The following is an 18850-nucleotide window of genomic DNA, read 5'->3' as shown; positions in this document are numbered from 1 at the left end:
AGGACTTCACCCCCCGCTATTTCTCGACCCGCATTCGCGTGGGAATTTGGTTTCCCACCAATTATACTAATATAGCACAGTGTGCACAGCAATGCATGAAAATAGATAAATAAAAGAGGAAACATTGTTTGCCGTTCTTTCGCCGTTCATTCGCTCTATACTTGTATGTCCAAACGTTTTATTACAGTGGTCTTTTTTACGGAATTTGTTTTACTATTTTTTTTTTTATATATTTAAGGAGATCAAACAGCTTACACGAATAATAATAATGCAATAACTGATCTACCATAAAAGGTGGTTAATTCGATTTTCGCTATTTAAATTTTCATTATAAATTATGGAACTAAACGATAAAAATAAGTGATATTTCACGATTTTCACAGTACGGATGTGAAGTACGGATTAAAAAAAAAAAGTAACCCGCTGAAGCCTGTCAGGAGGTGGAAAAGAGATGATAACGGAGAACCCGCGACGCCGCCGCCGCGCCGGTTCCACAGTTGGCCGTTAAACCAACTGTACTCGTCACCTATCATTTGAAAACAATGATGAAAGTAGGCTGTAATAAGTGTTGTCGAAATGCGATCTATTATAAGATTGAATGGTGACAGGTGAACAAATACATGCCGAAAAACGTGCAGTATGCGAGGCTGAGGGGTGCCGTGTTGGTTTGGACGTGTAGAGCGAATGGACATCCAAAGAACTGCTAAAATATTTAAGATGCAAATGTTGATACGTGACAAAGACAGAGAAAAACATGGCGTGGCCATATCAGGAAGCCGCGATGGTTTGTATTCACAGTTCTGTACCTACAAAGACTTGTGCTTGACTATAGTGGCGAGCGTTTGCGGTGCGGCGCGGGCGCGGTGAACTCAAACATATGGTAAACAAGTGTAGTGTCCTCATTTCGAGATGGCGAAAATCTAATGTGAATTTTTCCAAGTCTGGGTGTTCTGCATTATATTCACCAATGTAAAATTCAAACACCAATAACATAAACTAAAAGCATAAACGGTATTTTGAGAATGTCTAAATCAGCATTAACAAATTGGCGGATTATATTCATGTTGGGATTTTTTTTATCTAGATAGACAAATACATCAGCAGAGATGAAGAAGTTCTTACTGGAGAGAATATGTAAATGTCGTGATCACTTTGAATCGGGTTGCGGCTCTAGGTCCGAGGTTCGAACCTCGCTCAACCACAACCTGATTCCCATTTTCTAATAGTCAGTTATTTACAGTTCGTTGAAAATGACCCCCAAAATTGAAATATTTAGACAAATAATAAGAACGAAAATATTTGTGTTTTAAAAAATGCCAATGACAAGTCATAACAGTAACACCTAATAATGGATGATTTTAATAACGCTTTACTGAATAAATTGCCTCATTTTTACAAACCAAGCCATCCAACTGTTAGTTATGTCTCATATTTTTGGGATTCCCAGTTTATGTTAAAACGTGAAACGGGGTGGGTGTATTGCGGCTGTTTGTTTTATAGTTTCTGTAATAATAATATTATTTATGATCATATTCGACTCATAAAAAATACCTATTAAAAAAACTAACTAGTAAAATGACACATACTGTAGATGTACATATATACCTAGTTTTTAAAGCTGTCTCAATATTTTGTTAATTATATCTGTTTATAAAGTTAGTCTTCTTTGCTTACTCCTTAGGTAAAAACATTTCAAAAAAGTATATTGTTAAGTGTCCTCGGCACGGGTAACCCCAGTGAGGTCACATTATTTGTATTATTAATTATAGTTTGTGAGAGAAAAATATGAATAAAATAAATAAAATGAATAAAATGAATAAAATAAATAAAATAAATAAAATAAGTAAAATAAATAAAATAAATAAAATAAATAAAATAAATAAAATAAATAAAATAAATAAAATAAATAGAATAAATAGAATAAATAGAATAAATAGAATAAATAGAATAAATAGAATAAATAGAATAAATAGAATAAATAGAATAAATAGAATAAATAGAATAAATAGAATAAATAGAATAAATAGAATAAATAGAATAAATAGAATAAATAGAATAAATAGAATAAATAGAATAAATAGAATAAATAGAATAAATATAATAAATATAATAAGTAGAATAAATAGAATAAATAGAATAAATAGAATAAATATAATAAATAGAATAAATAGAATAAATAGAATAAATAGAATAAATAGAATAAATAGAATAAATAGAATAAATAGAATAAATAGAATAAATAGAATAAATAGAATAAATAAAATAAAATAAATAAAATTAATAGAATAAATAGAATAAATAGAATAAAATAGATAAAATAGATCAAATAGATAAAATAGATTAAATAGATTAAATATATTAAAAAGATAAAATAGATAAAATAGATGAAATAGATAAAATAAATCAAATATATAACTAGTATGTACAGTGGTCTTATCGAAACTGATCAAAATGAACAAATTCATTAGTGGCTTGCTAAATGAATAGTGGAACTTGTACTTACCATGAATCTGAACATGAATGTTGTAAAACCCATTCAAATACATTGATAAAATGTGAGAAATGTGCCGATAACAGTGATTTTTCACACTAATACAATGCCTAAATAGACGATTGTCAGTGTTTTTGGTTTTTAAAACAATTACTGTTTTTCAATTTAATAACTCTTTTTATTTTAAAATATAACAAAATTTTAGTTAAAAGTAAAGAATTGCACATTTAATCACCAATGTGAAACGACCATGTCAGATTTTGTCGGCCTCGTGGTGTAATGGTAAGCACGTTTGCCTACCACGCAAGAGGTTTTGGGTTCGATTTCCGGATTTGAAATATTTATTTAAAAGGATGTTTTTCCCTTAAAAATATTTAATGGTCCCTGGATTGGTATCTGAAGCGTAACACTGATCCTCATACCTTCATGTAACAAAAATGATCAAGATACTGATTTGAAATATTTATTTAAAAGGGTGTTTTTCCCTTTAAAATATTTCATAGTCCCTGGATTGGTATCTGAAGCGTAACACTGATCCTCATACCTTCATGTAACAAAAATGATCAAGATACACTGCGATTGGTGTATCATTGCAGTGCCCTATGCACCTATTGGTGCACAAAGAGAACGATGATAATGTCAGATTTTACGTTATTCATCAGATTTTTTATTTATTTTCTAATTTAATAATACACTTAATTAAATTTAGTTAGTATTTTTTTTCTTTCAACAACAATGTTTTAAATGAGTAACTTAGAAAGACATTAAAAAATATAGTCCAAATTGATCCTTTCGTAATAAAGACGTAATATTTAAGAGTTAAATAAATTCAATATGCATCGAAACTTCATTGTAAACAACCAGACTTATGTCTTTATTTTCCCATCCGAAAATATTTTTTTGGTCTCTTTCGCGGAATAAACATTTTAAATTCGCACACACGAACATGAAGTCTTTCGTGGAGTTTAAAATAGTCACAAATTCAAATAATTAATATTTAATTTTTTATTGTTACAGCATTTACTTTGTTTAAAAACATTTTGAATTTATTTAATCGGGTTGTGGTCCCGTGGCTAGAGTTGCAGACTCACGGGCCGGAGGTCCGAGGCTCAAACCCCACTTGACACAATTTGATTTCCATTTTCTAATATTGAGGTATTTACTACTCGTTAAAAATGGCCACATTAAGTTAAAATATTCGGGTAATATTTCTTTCTTTAAAAAAAATAATTTACTTACTAGAATAATAATAAATTAATAATTAAAACACTTTGTTAGAAAAAAGCGGTGTACATGAATTTACGTGTGGAAATTGCAACACTAAATATATGGGCCAAGCTGCGAGAAATTAAAAAAATAGAGTTAACGAACACCGCCGTGGACTTTCTAGCAATACTTTTTCTGAATTTGCAAACTGTATTATGGATACAAACATTCTTTTCATTCATATAAAATTCAACTTATTACATTCCTTATTACATCCATTACATTCTGTCACAAATAAAGGTATAATAATAAATATAAATAAATAATGAAATTAAATAAAAAATTCAGAGGAAACTTTAATTAACGATATTATATTCCAAATTTCGTCACCTCTGCCATCAATATTCCCCATAATAAGGGAAACCCCACCCCCTCCACTTCACACTGCCTCCCCCCTTCCACCCGACCCAATCAGTACCTAAGAACTAATCTGTGTATATATTTTAGTTAAGTTTATATTTACACCCGATGATGGGTAATTCAGAAAACTTGAAACTTGTGTTATTATTGTGGTAAAAAATACAAAGTGTTTTATTTAAAATAAATTACTATTTTATTTAAAACTATCGGACCCGACAGACGTTGTCCTGCCCAAACGTTGGCTTGCCTGCTATTAGCTTGGAAAAAGACTTTTCATTGATAAGTAGGTACCTAGGTACTTGTTTGTGATTCAATTCCAAAACTAAAAACTGACATTCAAATATTGAATTTAAGTAGGTTTATGGTTGAATTCCAAAACATAAAATATATTTTTTTCAAATATGGTATTCTTTTTGAAACATCAGAGGTCTTCTCACAAACAGAGGGGTGTACTTATGTAAGAATATGATTGATGAAAATGTACTGAATTTAATATTATTTTATTATTACCAAAAATCCAGTAAAAAGAAATAAATGTGTAGAAATTATAAGGAATTTTAGGAAAGAATCTGATTGAAATCCTCAAAAAACAAATGCTGTTTGTAAACATTCAAAACCAAACTTTTTTAATCACAAAAAAAAACTACATCTTTCCATTTTTTGTAAATCCCTTTTCCTTGAATGCAACCTCGGTAGATCGATGAATAAAACATTTGTGCTCCTTACTTGTTTTTTTACATATTAGATTGAAGATTTTAATATCTACGAACTCGCTCAGCGCAAAGATCTATATTTCTCTGAAAATCGTACGTAAATCGGTTAAGCCGTTTAGGAGGAATTCAGTGACGTCACATGTACAGAGGAATTATATATATATATATATATATATATAAATATAATGTTTTCTATACAAGTTTAAGCTGACTCGATTTCGAATTTAGGTCGTTTTCCAGCGTTTCCCAAAACAATAGTCGAATGCCGAACTGATGCGAGAACAATGAACATTAATCGGAGTTATCGAGAAATTGTTTACGTTACCTTTTCAGAATTATCAAATGCATTTCAAAACTGATAACACGTGTTTATAATTATTACATTATTCATAACTAACCTTGCCCGGCTCAGCTCTAATCGCGAAACACCCATTGTTAGAATTAGATAGCTGAGTAGCGAGGCAAGTGGGTCAATTATTAAATTTGTAATATAAGTAATATTACTTCCATACAAAGTTAGAATACGGAGTAGCAGTCACACTGCGCTCATGGGAAAATATTGCCACGGATTTCTAAGAAAGCTACCCGTTCCATTCTCAGAGTGAAATGTAGGAAGAAATTTCCACGATTGTTCGCCACTGCATTAAATGATGGCGACAGATGGCGACACTATAAATTGATATAACTCACATTATTTATGTACAATTTATAGAACAAGTTTACTTGCGTTCAGCGATATTCCTAGGTAGAAGTGGTTGTGGCTCAATAAGGTAGGCTGATAGCTGATAGTATTACAATATATGATCAAACGTGTCATGTTCGTGAAGGTACACATTATTTTGTATTTAAACTAACGTTATTTACGCAGAAATGAAAACTAAATCTACAACTAATAGCAGTTCACAAAATTATAATATGATCATAATAATAAAAAATATACAAACAGACAATTAAAGATAACTCGGTTCACTTCCCATAGTGATCGAGGCCCCGGGATGCGATTATGATGGGAAGCTAAGGACGTCACACCTTCACCATGACGGTATAGTTGAAGATGAATTCTCTCGAGCGATTACGAAGATACACTACCGACACCCCACCTTCAAGTTTTTCGTAGGTACATCGATATGTAACAATCGTACGTTAAGGTACACATATCTACGCGTAAGCACTAAAGTTAAATAACTTCATTTTGACGTCATAATTGAAGATAAATTCTTCCGGGCGATTACACAGATACACAACAGATCCCCGCCATTAAGTTTTGATGTAAGTACATCGGTTTGTACCGACGGGTCTAGTGCCCCTCGATACGTATATCTACGCATTTAAAGTGACAAAAAGTTTGTTCCACCGACCAATTTTTCCTTTAATTACGATTTATTAAAATTTTAATCGTTCTGAGGTTGGCACTTTTTTCTTAAAAGCCTATAAAAAATATTAGAGAGAAATAAGTAATTTTTCAAGTAGAATTCAATTCTGATGTAACTGTCAGTTTTGAAAACGAACGCCTAAATAATAATGTGGCTAGATACTGCCCTATTAACACATAAGAGCACCTAGGCGTTAGATGTTGCCACTATAAAAAAAAAATAGTTACTATATTTTTATTATTTTTCTGGAGGTTCGTATCGAGACGTCAAAAGAGCCGGCTTTGTAATACAGACGATCGTTCGCTCGGTAGATAAATACAGACGATCGTTAAGCATACCGTCTTGGTAATTGCCAAAAGTCATTTTTAAAAAAATCATGTCTAACGGAAGCATTTTTTGCTTAAATTGGGATTTATTGGAGTTTATAAACGATTTGAACTATATTAAATTTTAATGGAGTAAGGAACGCGCCTAAATTTTCGGGGTCTTTGATTGGTTGAATTTGATCATATGACGTCGAGATGACAAGCAGATAGAGATAGTACAGAAGTTATGTGTACTCTCTCGATATGTACATATGAAGATAGCGTTCATAATCGCGGTAATGGTACTGTTGTGTCTCGCTGTTGGTGACGGAGGTTCGAGCTTGGTGGCTTCAGATTCGTGTCTTAAATATCAACAGCAGGAATTTTTTTAAATATTTCATTTTTTCTTAGGATTTGCAATCCACTACAATCACGCGTTGAAGGACCTGAAGTGGCTGTAGCAAAAAAAATCCGGTTGCAATCCTGGGATGCTACCGCTTAGTAAATATCCGACGCGTTAACCGGTCGGGGTGTTTCCACCCGTAGTGGCTTCGTAAATAGCAGACTTCTCAAATGGAGACACCCAGTTTAAAATGATATAATACATTTTCTTCTCCAAGTATCTCGGTCTTTACTAAGTAATAACCCCTAGTTCTAACAGCTCTCCGGCTGGCAATACCTGCTGAGGGTGGGACCGGCGCATGTACGGCCGGCTGCAGACCACGGGGCGCTCCTTGGGGTAGCAGGTGTGGTCAGTCCAGGACTTGGAGCGGCTCGAGCTGCCCGTGGGGGGCGCGCGAGTAGCGCGCGGGGCCTCCGCGGCCGCCGCGATGGGCCATGAAGGGAACTTCTCGTGGCCGGGCCCGTACACCACGCCTGGAGACAACAACAAATTCAAAATGGGATTCAACTCCTGGCTCCTAGATATAGTCGAGCCGTGATCGCCAAAACATAGTACCGACAAAAACAATATTTTACAAAATAATAATTTGTCGTCGTAATTGTTAAGGAATATTCTTTGACAATATTTATTTATTTATTCATATTTTACTCTTACAAACTATAATTAATAATAAAAATAATGTGACCTCACTGGGGTAACCCGTGTAGAGGACACTTTACAATATACTTTTTTGAAATGTTTTTCTATTTGAGAATAAACAAATATAGTTTATGTTAATGATTTAATTATAATAATAAAAATACGTAAATAGTTTTAATCCACTTTTATTTATATTTTTTTACCAGTGACCGGGTTTCGTCGTGACCGACATCGTCAGACTGGTGTGAAAATGTATAAATTATAGTGGAATAAAACTATACACGTATTTTTATTATTATAATTAAAAATGCAGTTCCACCAAGAAATGTCAGTAGAAAAACTCATTATGTTAATGATTTAGATAAAAGTATAAGTTAAATTATCAATCAAACTTCTCGGTATAGTTAATTGAACGTTTATTGTGAGTAGTCGACAAAAAAACATTAATATTGTTTATATTATGTTTTTGTTGTTTTATTGTGCGTTTTATAATATAAGTTATACAGTGTGTAAAGTGGCCACTTAGACCAGCCAATTACAGGTCATAAGCCCTGTTAATGCCTAGACTTCCATATTCCCTTCTCAAAAATGTTTTCCCTCACTGTTGAAATAAATTTAAATATGAATAACTCCCTAGGGAGGAAATCCAGCCAGTCTGCAAGCATTCGGACGTACTCAAACATTATTCGTGATATTGTTCTACACGAATTTCTATGGCCACGAACAAATAAACGTGAATCGTGACGTATTGGGGGTGCGGCCATGGAATCACCGTTTTTGCGGGAATTCAAAATTACAAATTTAAACGTATTTTTTATGCCACTAATAACAAGAATTTATTTTTAGTATTTCATAGACCCTTGTTACTTTGAAAATGTTTGAAAAAAAGTGATATTTCACTATTATATTATTAATTTTTATAACGGCTATCGTATAAAAAAACACATTTAATATGTGGTACGTTTTTTTATAATCCTTTACTTACATTTCACGATCCTTCCCAAATTTTTGCTCAACTAACAATAAATTATTTTTAACTAACAATATTCTTAAGCCTGCAACAGAGCGGATTAAGAATACAGTTCTGGGTGCCAAGTAGGACTTAGAACCAGAATCCTGGACGAGTGCTTTCGACTCGATGGCACTTATACCGGAGAGATATTTTTCAGCCATTTTGTGGCGTTACAATGGAACTGTTTTGGACACATTTGATAATTAATACTTTTAATACAAATTAATACCACATATGCGCATTTGAGTATAAAATAATTAAATACAGAAGTTTTTTAAAATTAGAATTGACCCTTTACAAAACGGAGAGAAGAAAAAAATGGAATCTGACAAGTCAAAGAAATATTGCAACGTACCCCGATTATATGCTAACAATTACGTACTCAATCCTACCTAGGTATTGTATGTAGGTAAATAAATCGAGGTGTTCGCTAACGAATCGACAAGTGAAAGTGTCGAAATGCGAATGAAATATTTTAATCAGATATTCGAATCATTTCAACGAATGTGTTAATGACAAAAATGACGTTTGTAAAACTTGACCAACGAAGCCGGCACCCTGGAGATTACGATGTGAAACATGTCCGAACACATCCGTAGGTACTGGATGGGCCAGTCAGACACAAAAAAGAACAAAAAATCACCAGATATGAATATAAAGGTCTCTTTTATTTTGGCGTTGCTAGCGCGGGTTATTATCTCGCTCGGCTTGGTTGCCTAAATCAATACTAAATCTGAAAATTTCCTCGTAAATCTTTAGCCGCGGTGCCGAAATGATGAACAAAAAAATCTCCCTCGCTTCGGTTCGCTGCACACGGACGGCAAAACTAACAAACTTATATTTTTAATTCAAGGTCCCATCATCTACCCACGGTTTTCCGTCGAGCTGACTGCGTCCGCAGATATTTAAATAAGGCTTTATTTTCTCGTTGAATTACAACCGCAGGAAATTTGCGTCGCTTATTTTTACGATAATTTATCCATTAAAACTTATCACTGCGCATACAGTGCGATTACAAACACGAGTTAGAAATACTCAGTAGCTCAATCACAAATAACTATCGACTATCGACGTGCTTAAAAACATGCTAAGCATTTGAGCGATCACAATGAACATTCTGAGTTTTGAGAGTAAGTGCATGATGAAAATATTAGGTATAAGGTGGTTTGATTTTATAACTAACATTGAAGTCCGAGAACGGATGCAGCAGCCTCCTATGACCAGCGTTTTGAGGATGCGGCGGTGGACCTGGCTTGGACACGTGCTGCGCATGCCTCAGGAGAACATAAACTCGAGTTGCCTCTTCTATAAACCTAGAAGGCCGTCGATGCGATGACGATCTTTAGACTTTATTCGGCGGATTGGCGTGGTAAGAGGCAAAAATGCTAGCTGGCGATAGGGTCTCCTGGAGGCAACTGGTGATGTCCACATGCTCCACTTAGGAGCGGATGTGGAAAAGAAGAAGAGAATTCAACACGTGTGTAATATCTAAGTCAACGCTCGTGTCGGTTTGTTTTTTGTTTTTCTCGTAAATAAATACACTTCACTGGCGAAAAATCGGCGTTTACTATAAAAAATAATACAATATATTGCATTTGGAAAAAAAGTGAGGAGTATCTAATTCAAAAAAGTGAAAATTAAAATACAATTACTATGGCGACTTCTTTTCTTGACATTTGGCTTGCTAACCACCGGCTGATTGCAATGAATAGCCTGATAAATAATAAATAAATAAATGAAAATAGCAGTTTTAGAATATTTTCCATATTTACACCGGTAAAATTCATATATGTGATTGCGCAACAGGATTATACGTACGTCGCGAAACGTAAATATTTTGACATTCAATATTAGGTGTTCACGGATGTTGCATTGTGATCGCAAATACGGTAAACAACCACGGTGAGGAATTATTATCACGTCGATAGTTACTTGTGATTGAGCCACTGGTTAGGTAGGAAAGCATTTCGAAATTGGAATCGAAAATATGTTTAAAAAATCTGCCTGCAATATGTAAATATAAAAGACGTAATTATAAGTTGTTTCCGTTTTCCCCAAATGACTAGAACAGGGGGACACGAAAAAAATTTGCAACAAATTAGTCATTAATGTATTCTCCTTCATTATTTTCCAATAAATTATTAAATAATTTACAACATCTTCCCCGTACACTGCGCAAATATCGCGAGCAGCTTTGGAATCTATATATCCTCGATTTAGCGCGAACAGAAGGAGGTGTCGAAAATGCTCACTTTCGTCTACTCGACATTCCATTTTGAAGGCTTGCAATAAAATAATATATGTAACGTAAAAGCAAATACAATATCTTGTATAACAGAAATTTTTCTTTTGAAAAACGTGTAACCTTAAAAGCCATTTTCATCAAATTTTAGTGCTCATTTTTAAATTTGGAAGAAAACCGACACAACTTATAGTATATAATATGGCGGCCTCCGTGGTGTAGTGGTCAAGATGCTCGACTCACAGACGGAAGGTTCCGGGTTCGATTCCCGGTGAGAACACAAAAATTAAAATGTGATTTTTCTCAAGCCTGGGTGTTCTGTGATGTAATTCACCGCTGTAATTGGGCCTCCTGGCCTGTTATGGTGCAAAAAAAATAAAAAAATTAACACCTAATGTTTGAAATTTATTGCAACGGAGAGCGAAAACATTTTTGAGGAGGGAATATAGAAGTTTAGGCATTTACAAGAGCTTATGACCTTGCATTGGCTGATTTGAGTGGAAGCCTCTAAGTGGACTTTATGATATGTATTTATAATATGTATTTATAATAAAATTGTAAATTATAAATTTATAAATGTCTGTTGGCTTTCCAATGAAATAAAATAAAATAAAATAAAAAATTAAAAAAATGAAATAAAAAAAAATAAGTTACTCCGCGTGTGACGTCACAAGTTCTCTTCGGAGATTTCTGCTGATTGATGAATCGGGTTCCCGTAAACCGGAAATCTATCACAATACTATATCATTGGTTGGTTCGGAAGATCTATATCCATTCATTATAATCCATTTTCCCGTAGCACTGAACCCACTCATTGAAGGTAACTCTGTTAACTTCTCACTGTAATACTTTTTAGCATTTCGGAAGAAATGTGCGAAAAACGGCGTTGTTAAAAAAGTAATGAATCTTCACTTATAATAATGTCAACTGTATCAAATTTTGGCTACTCAGTTTCGAGAAAGTTCGTCTGTGATCACAACTCACAAACACAACATTACTAAATCACACACGAAAACTAGATCACAAACATTACTAAAAATGAACGCAGCGCTTATATTTAAACTCGTCAAGAATCTTTTGTCATATCCATCAAAAAATGTTAGGTGATTGCAGAACTTAAGTAAACGAGTAGATTAATGGATAAAATGCCGGTAATTTCAAATTTGTTTTAACGCAGTATAACACATAATAAAAAAAGAATTCAAGTCATTGCAACCAACCCAGTGTAACAGAATGGGGAACTTCAGTCCTACGGGAAATGAATTGCAAAAAATATTTTTTAATTTTTTTTTTATTATATTGAAAACATATTATACATAATTATATACAATATTCCCAAGGAGTTTTTTAAAAAAAAAACTCATTTAGGGACATACAGATAATAATTTTTTTAGAGACGTTTTTAAATTTTAAACTATAATATTATTTAACAAAAGCAGAAAAATTAAAATTATGATATACTACAAATTAAAAAGGGTATGAAAAATACTTGAAAATAACAGAATAAACAGAATACTAGGCATGGAAATAAATTCAAAATAATGTTTACATTATGCAATCTGGGAAAGAAAATTGAAAAAAGTTTAAAAATTACATGGATGTATATATACATACTGAACTAGTAAAAAAAAACATTTTTTTTAATTAACAAAATATGCGCACACCCAATACAGGTTAATTTTTTTTATCAAAAACGTTGAAAAAATTGAAATTATGTATACGAGCCAAAAAAAGTATATAAAAAGAAAAAAACACAAATAACATTTAAATAGTATTAAAAATTACATATACAAGCAAAAACGGTGAAATATTAAAAGGTATATGTTCAAGATGCGCATTCTCTATAAACTAACATTATTTATTCAAAGTACTTCTGGAAAAAATAATTCTTCAATTCGCACGTCCTGTTTCTATATTTTGAAATAGGTACTTTAAATTTTTGTGGCAATTTATTAAATTCCTTGAAACCTATGTATTGTAAAGATCTAGTACCAAACTTCGTAGACTTCACAGATCCAATATATATATTGTTTTTTGATCGAGTACTGTACCGATGGATGTCTCCAATGAAAGCTGGCTTTATGTTACTGTGCATTGAGTCGAGAGTAGTATTATTTTCTTGCGCGCATTCAATTGTACGGCAAAGTTTCTCGACAATGTACGAAAAAAATAATCAAAATATTTTAATAAAAACGTACTACTTTTACACACGTTACTGGTTCATATAAATCAACCAATGATATGAGAGCTGTGAAGCATATCTGGTTTACTTGCAGTAAACAAACCAATCGAAAGAACTGACGGAAGACCGTTTGACGTTACACGCGGAGTTATTTCAGAAATACAAAACTTTATAAATCATAGCGCTTATAATACGATATTTAAAAAAAATAAAAAATCTTGGTTTAGTTTACTAGTCTTGATTGAGCCGATAATTTGTTACGATGTATTTTAGCCAGAAGCATCATATATAAGTAGATACTGGCTAATTTTGGTTTTGTGAGATTGCTACGCCTGACGGGATATTTTTGGTTTGGCTACACTGTTTGGCCCGCGCGCTCCTCTCTTCGCTTTTTCGACTTTTCATGTTCGCACACTTTTTAAATTGATAAAAGTATTGTCCGCTGTTCGCCGTGTAAGTTGTTATAACTTCACCGTAACGCGCACAACGCCGCAAATTTATCATAAATCCATCGCCGTTCATCGTCATCTGCCGCCTCCAGACGAAATTGTGTACCTGCAGTGTTCCTGATCACCAATTTCCCTGACAGTGTGAGCTGTTCGCCGACAGGGAAGAGGACTCAACACCAGATTAGTCAGTGTTATTACATGTTGATTTTCTATGGTCTAAGCTCATTTTCAATAAATTGTTGGCTGAATCAACTAGCTCATTTTGTCAGTTTGGAGAATTAATTTACCATCCGCCAGCATAAAATTATTTATAAAACCCAAAGGTGAAATAATAAAAAATAAAAAAAGACAGTGAACTTCCTCATTACCTATGACCAACTCTGTGTGCTCATTTTACAGGACATGTTGTGATCTAAAATTACAGGATTTAGGCCAATTTTCGGTAAAAATACGGGACACCACATTTTTTTATGAACACGTTTGTTATATAGGTGTGAAGGTTTTCACAGTCTCTGTTATCAATATGTTTCTTTTTTGCGTGATACCGTGTGTGTTGGATTTGTTGCGACGTTTCGGCTACTATTGCAAGAGCCATCTTCAGGGTAAACTGAGTAAAACGTTTGTTATATTTAAGAAATACATATCAACTTTAAAAAAAACCTTTATTTATAATTTCAAAGTGTATAAATATGTAGGTATTACGCCAGGAGCACCTTAAACGAGTTTCCTTCCTATATTGTTGCACGCTAACTAATGCAGATAAAGTTTCTGCATTATTTCATTTCACATTTACATCTACCAACGTAACTAGCTAACACGAATTGACACTCTACACTCCTTATTCAAAGTACATAATAATAATTACGATTTTTATTAAATAACCCGTTTTCGCTTTTCCTTTCATAGTGCGACAAAGTAAAGCTCCGTGGTTGGAAGTTGCGATAGTTTTGCATGGACTGGTGACATTAAGCGCATTCACAACGATGTGTGGGTTGGTGGCATTTTCACCGGTATCGTTTTTTATTCAAGTTCAATAGATTGATCGTTTACCTTCGCATGTAAAGGCCAGTAAAATTGAAAGATGTCTGCTCACAAAGTTTTAAAAAACAACATCAGAAACAACCACAGTACTGGGTATAGCTAATATAATAAGTAATTTATTTTATTAATGTAATTAAATATTATATAGTATTTTTTTTATATTTTTTTTTATTCATATTTTTCGCTTACAAACTATAATTAATAATAAAAATAATGTGACCTCACTGGGGTTTCCCGTGCCGAGGACACTTAACAATTTAGTTTTTTTTAATTACATTTGAGAATAAACAAAGAAGACTCACTTCAAAAACAAACATAATTAACAAATATTCAGACAGTTTTAAAAACAAGGTATTTATGTACATCTTTATTATTTATATTACAAAACACACAATGAAAACAACAAAAACCTAACATAAGCCATACAGTTGTGGAGCAGTTGATTCAGCATTGGTATGGGCGAATGAGACAATCCATTTTACTTGGCGTTTTTTTTGGCGTTGGCGTTACCATTTACTTTACTTTACTACCATTGCAGCGTATCTCGATCATTTGTTTCATGAAAGTTCGGTGATCAGTCTTACGCTTCAGGTACTAGTCCATGAACAGTATATCTTTTATTAATTTTATCTCCACCCTGCCAGAAATCAAAGCCAGGACTCTAAGAAAGGTAATAGAACGAGTCAACCACTAATTAACGAAGCGAAATTATTTTTACTCGATTTCCCTATTTTAATTTAGTTAGTTTATCCAGAGAATATAACTTATAATATTTTACCGTTTTTTCTTGTATATGTAATTTTTAATACTGTTAAAATGTTATTTGTGTTTTTTAAATACTTTTTTAGCTTGTATTATGTATACGTAATTTTAATACGTTTTTGATATTTTTTTAACCTGTATTGGGTTAAAAACCTGTATTTGTTAATTTAAAAAAAACTTTTTTATTCTTGTAATTTTTAACATATGCACTCAATATACAAGCACAAGTAATTTTTTTAATTTTTTAATTTTTCTTTCCCAGATTGTATAATGTATATATCATTTTGAATTTATTTCCATACCTAGTATTATGTTTATTTTGTTATTTTTAAATATTTTTTTTATACCCTTTCAATTTGTAGTGTATCATAATTTATATTCTGCTTTTGTAAATAATGTTATAGTTTAAAATATAAAAACATCTTTAAATAAATATTTTTATCTGCATGTCCCTAAATGAGTTTTTTTTTTTAACTTCTTGGGAATATTATATAAAATTATGTATAACATGTTTTTTTAATTTAATAAAAATATTAAAAAAAAGTATTATATACAGACAGAGACAGAAATCATTTACATGCATAGATGCATATATACTTAAGTACAACATATATGACGGTAAAACACAACACCATGTCTTTGGATACAGATCTCGCTTCCTCTACATTCATACATGTCATGCACTCACAACGATTTTTACGACTTCTGACATGTCCCTCATCAAGTATTTGTTGAAATTAGGTCAAGTTACGTCTTTCTCGGTCTTCATCGTTTTCTGCATCCATCAACATTCCTTGATTTTGTCGATAATGTTCACCTCAGCCTTGCATTTATGCACCTATCATATATTTTTAGACGTATTCAAGTATTTTTTTATTTATACTTTATCAAGTAAGTTCTTAACATTTTAAGAATTAATACAAACATTAAATAAAATTGTAATTTTTTATCAAAATTTCTAGGGAGAAAATTTTGTCAAAATTATTTTTAATATTTCAAAGCTTTCTATTTATTTTAATTCGTCAGTTAACTCATTGTACAGCTTCAATCCCCTATACAATGAGTTTTGAGACTGTTTTCCTCCTCATTGCTAATTTTATGTTATTTTTTATTCCTAGTTTCCTATGCATTATATTGTTGGTTAAATTTAATTGAATTTTTATTTTATTCATCCGCTGAATTACGAGTATTTTGTGTATATATATTTTTTTTAATTTGTTTATTTTTTAATTTTCCCTACATTACATAAAAAAAGAATAAGATTGAAATAAGAATAAGAAAAAAGAATGTTTTATTTCAAAATGTAAAGGCATAAAACTCAATATAATTTTAAATTATCAGATGTTTTTTTTGTTTCGGACTAGAGCAACGCCAACGTCCGCAGGCCCAAAAGTGTCCCTTTGTAAGACCCCACACAGATCTGTGGGCAGACAATGCAGAGAAAAATGTAACTTGGTAATCAAGAGTAAAAGCGAGTCGGGGAAATGGTGATCCCTTTGTGTCGAACCTTGGACACATGTGCCAACTGATCTCACAAAGCCACTAGGCCACTGGCTACTGATCTCATCGTCACGCGGAAATAATGAACCGAGAAGTAGAAAGTTTTTTAAATCTACCGGACAAAGCGAGTGGAGCATTTATTTGGATTATCGTAACTACCACAATGAAGCTAGACTGGCAGTGCACAGCGGAGTTTTAGTCCCAAAACGTATGCATGGAAGTGAAACGCGTACTGGAAGAAGGATGTAAGCGGAGTAAACGCGGTCGGAATACAATCCCTTCAACGAATAGGTGGGAAATCAATGTATGAAAGGGAGACGAATCGTGAAATCAGGTGAGAATGCAAACCTGATACATGTATATATAATCGATAAGGTTAAGATGTAATTGTCATGCAGAATGAATGGATGATGAAAGCATGGTAAAACAGATATATATGGAGAGAATGAATGGTAACGTAAGCCGAGGACGGCCAAGGAAGACGTGGCATGGTCAGATAAAATAAAATCTCACGTTTAGTCATGTAAAAAGCCGACACAACTGAAGGGCATGTATGACAAGATGTCTGCATGCAGAAGAAAGTATGACAGAATAGACGCGTGTGGCGGTCCATCTTGTCGTGATGGTAATAGTAGTTAACAAAATACAACTGAAAAATTCATTGAAATTAGGCACTAAGTAGCTAGACTACAGACTTTTTATGAAGGCGAGAAGAGTTAAAAGGGCCATCTGGGGATTGGGTAGCGGCGCAGTCAGACGGATCTACAGGGGTATCTACGTCACCCAACTGAGAGACTGAGGCAGAGACCACCTCTGCATACTATCATATGAGCATAAAGGACTGCATCGACGGCAGCTCTTCCAGACCTTGCTGGTGAACTCCCAGCCGATTTAAATGTGATAGAGTCTGTTGCGGTGAAAAGACTAAAAAAAGGCGAGGAAGCAGATTATTCTGGCTTAATTTTCCAGCAGCGTGAAAATGACCAACTGACTCCCCTGATTGCTGAAATCAGGATGAAGACGATCGATGAAAGGCAAATCAAAGGCGCTTACATGGAGATGAACTCCTTCTTGTTCCCGAGCATTCACAGCAGAATGGAATTTAAGCCACTGCGAGTCACTAATGAGTCACCACGTAATCCAGCTTGTCATGGCGAATCCAGGAGCAAACTCTTTAAATTCCCCTTGCTGAAAATTTGCATGCGGGTTGGGCATGCAGAAATCTGAACATATTATTTGGAGATGTCCTATTCTTGACGAGGAATGAAAAACTATGCTCGATGGCTTGGCGGAGATAATGAGACCGACATGGAATTCCGATTTCTTCTGTACTCCAAACAATGTTAGTATGCTTGCAAAATTTGCTAGCGCATGGATGGAAAAGTGGGACGCCCTTCGAGGAATCTAAATGCACATTTTTTTTGGCTCTAACAAGATTTTAATAGGATGATCTTCGTGGCGGCGTTACAAAACCGAACTCGAGTCATGTATTGTCTATTTTCGTAAAAAGGAAGAGGGTTTATATACTCGTACACTAACAAGTAGGGCTGGGAGGCTTGTATCGGTCGGGGGTCGGGCTAGGCTGCTTTTTCGCCGCCGAGGTGTGTTATTGAGGATGCTGTTCTTGTATGTAGGATTGTGTTTTCATATTGCGTGAGGTTAATAAGGTTCATTGATAGGTTGGTTAATAGGTCTTGACTACGGTGATGCGAGGTTTTGAACAAGTTGATGCTAGGTTTTCGCCTGAATAGGATGGTGCTAGAAATATAGCGAAATAATGAACTATGGGTTTCTTTTGGGCTTAATAGGTTTGAATCATTTGGCTGATGAAGGGGTGGTAGCGGTTCTGATTCTCCCGATCGGACTTGTTTATTTCGGTTTACTAACAAGCTAATGAACTAACATACCCTGTCGCCGTCATAATTACGAAAATTAGATTTAAGGTGACAGACAAATTGACTGTGTATACTTAGGTTTCTCTGACGGCGATAGGGACATTGAAAGAAATAAATATAAATTCTAAAAAAAAACTCAAATCTTTTGAAAAAAAAATTGAAAAAAATTTTCGAAAAAAAAAATACCGTTCATTACAGCTAGAAAAACGATTTTTTT

At 33.4% G+C, this 18850-nt stretch overlaps 1 protein-coding gene across 2 annotated transcripts in view; it reads right to left on the bottom strand.

Annotated features, from left to right (window-relative positions):
• LOC148285218 (uncharacterized) overlaps window positions 1–18850 on the bottom strand; it is a 242967-nt gene that overhangs the window by 170279 nt on the left and 53838 nt on the right. Inside the window, exon 3 of one of the 2 annotated variants that reach the window (XM_088228447.1) lies at window positions 7188–7384. The exons of the other annotated variant lie outside the window; for it this stretch is intronic. Within the exon in view, the coding sequence (XP_088084573.1) occupies window positions 7188–7384 (197 nt within the window). The remainder of the gene's footprint in view (window positions 1–7187; window positions 7385–18850) is intronic. 2 annotated transcript variants of the gene reach the window in all.

This window comes from Micrasema longulum, unplaced genomic scaffold, assembly GCF_059751315.1.
Source record: "Micrasema longulum isolate JH-2025_06_02 unplaced genomic scaffold, ASM5975131v1 h1tg000046l, whole genome shotgun sequence".
Taxonomy (NCBI): Eukaryota; Metazoa; Arthropoda; class Insecta; order Trichoptera; family Brachycentridae; genus Micrasema; species Micrasema longulum.
This window is presented reverse-complemented; position numbering and strand designations above follow the sequence as displayed.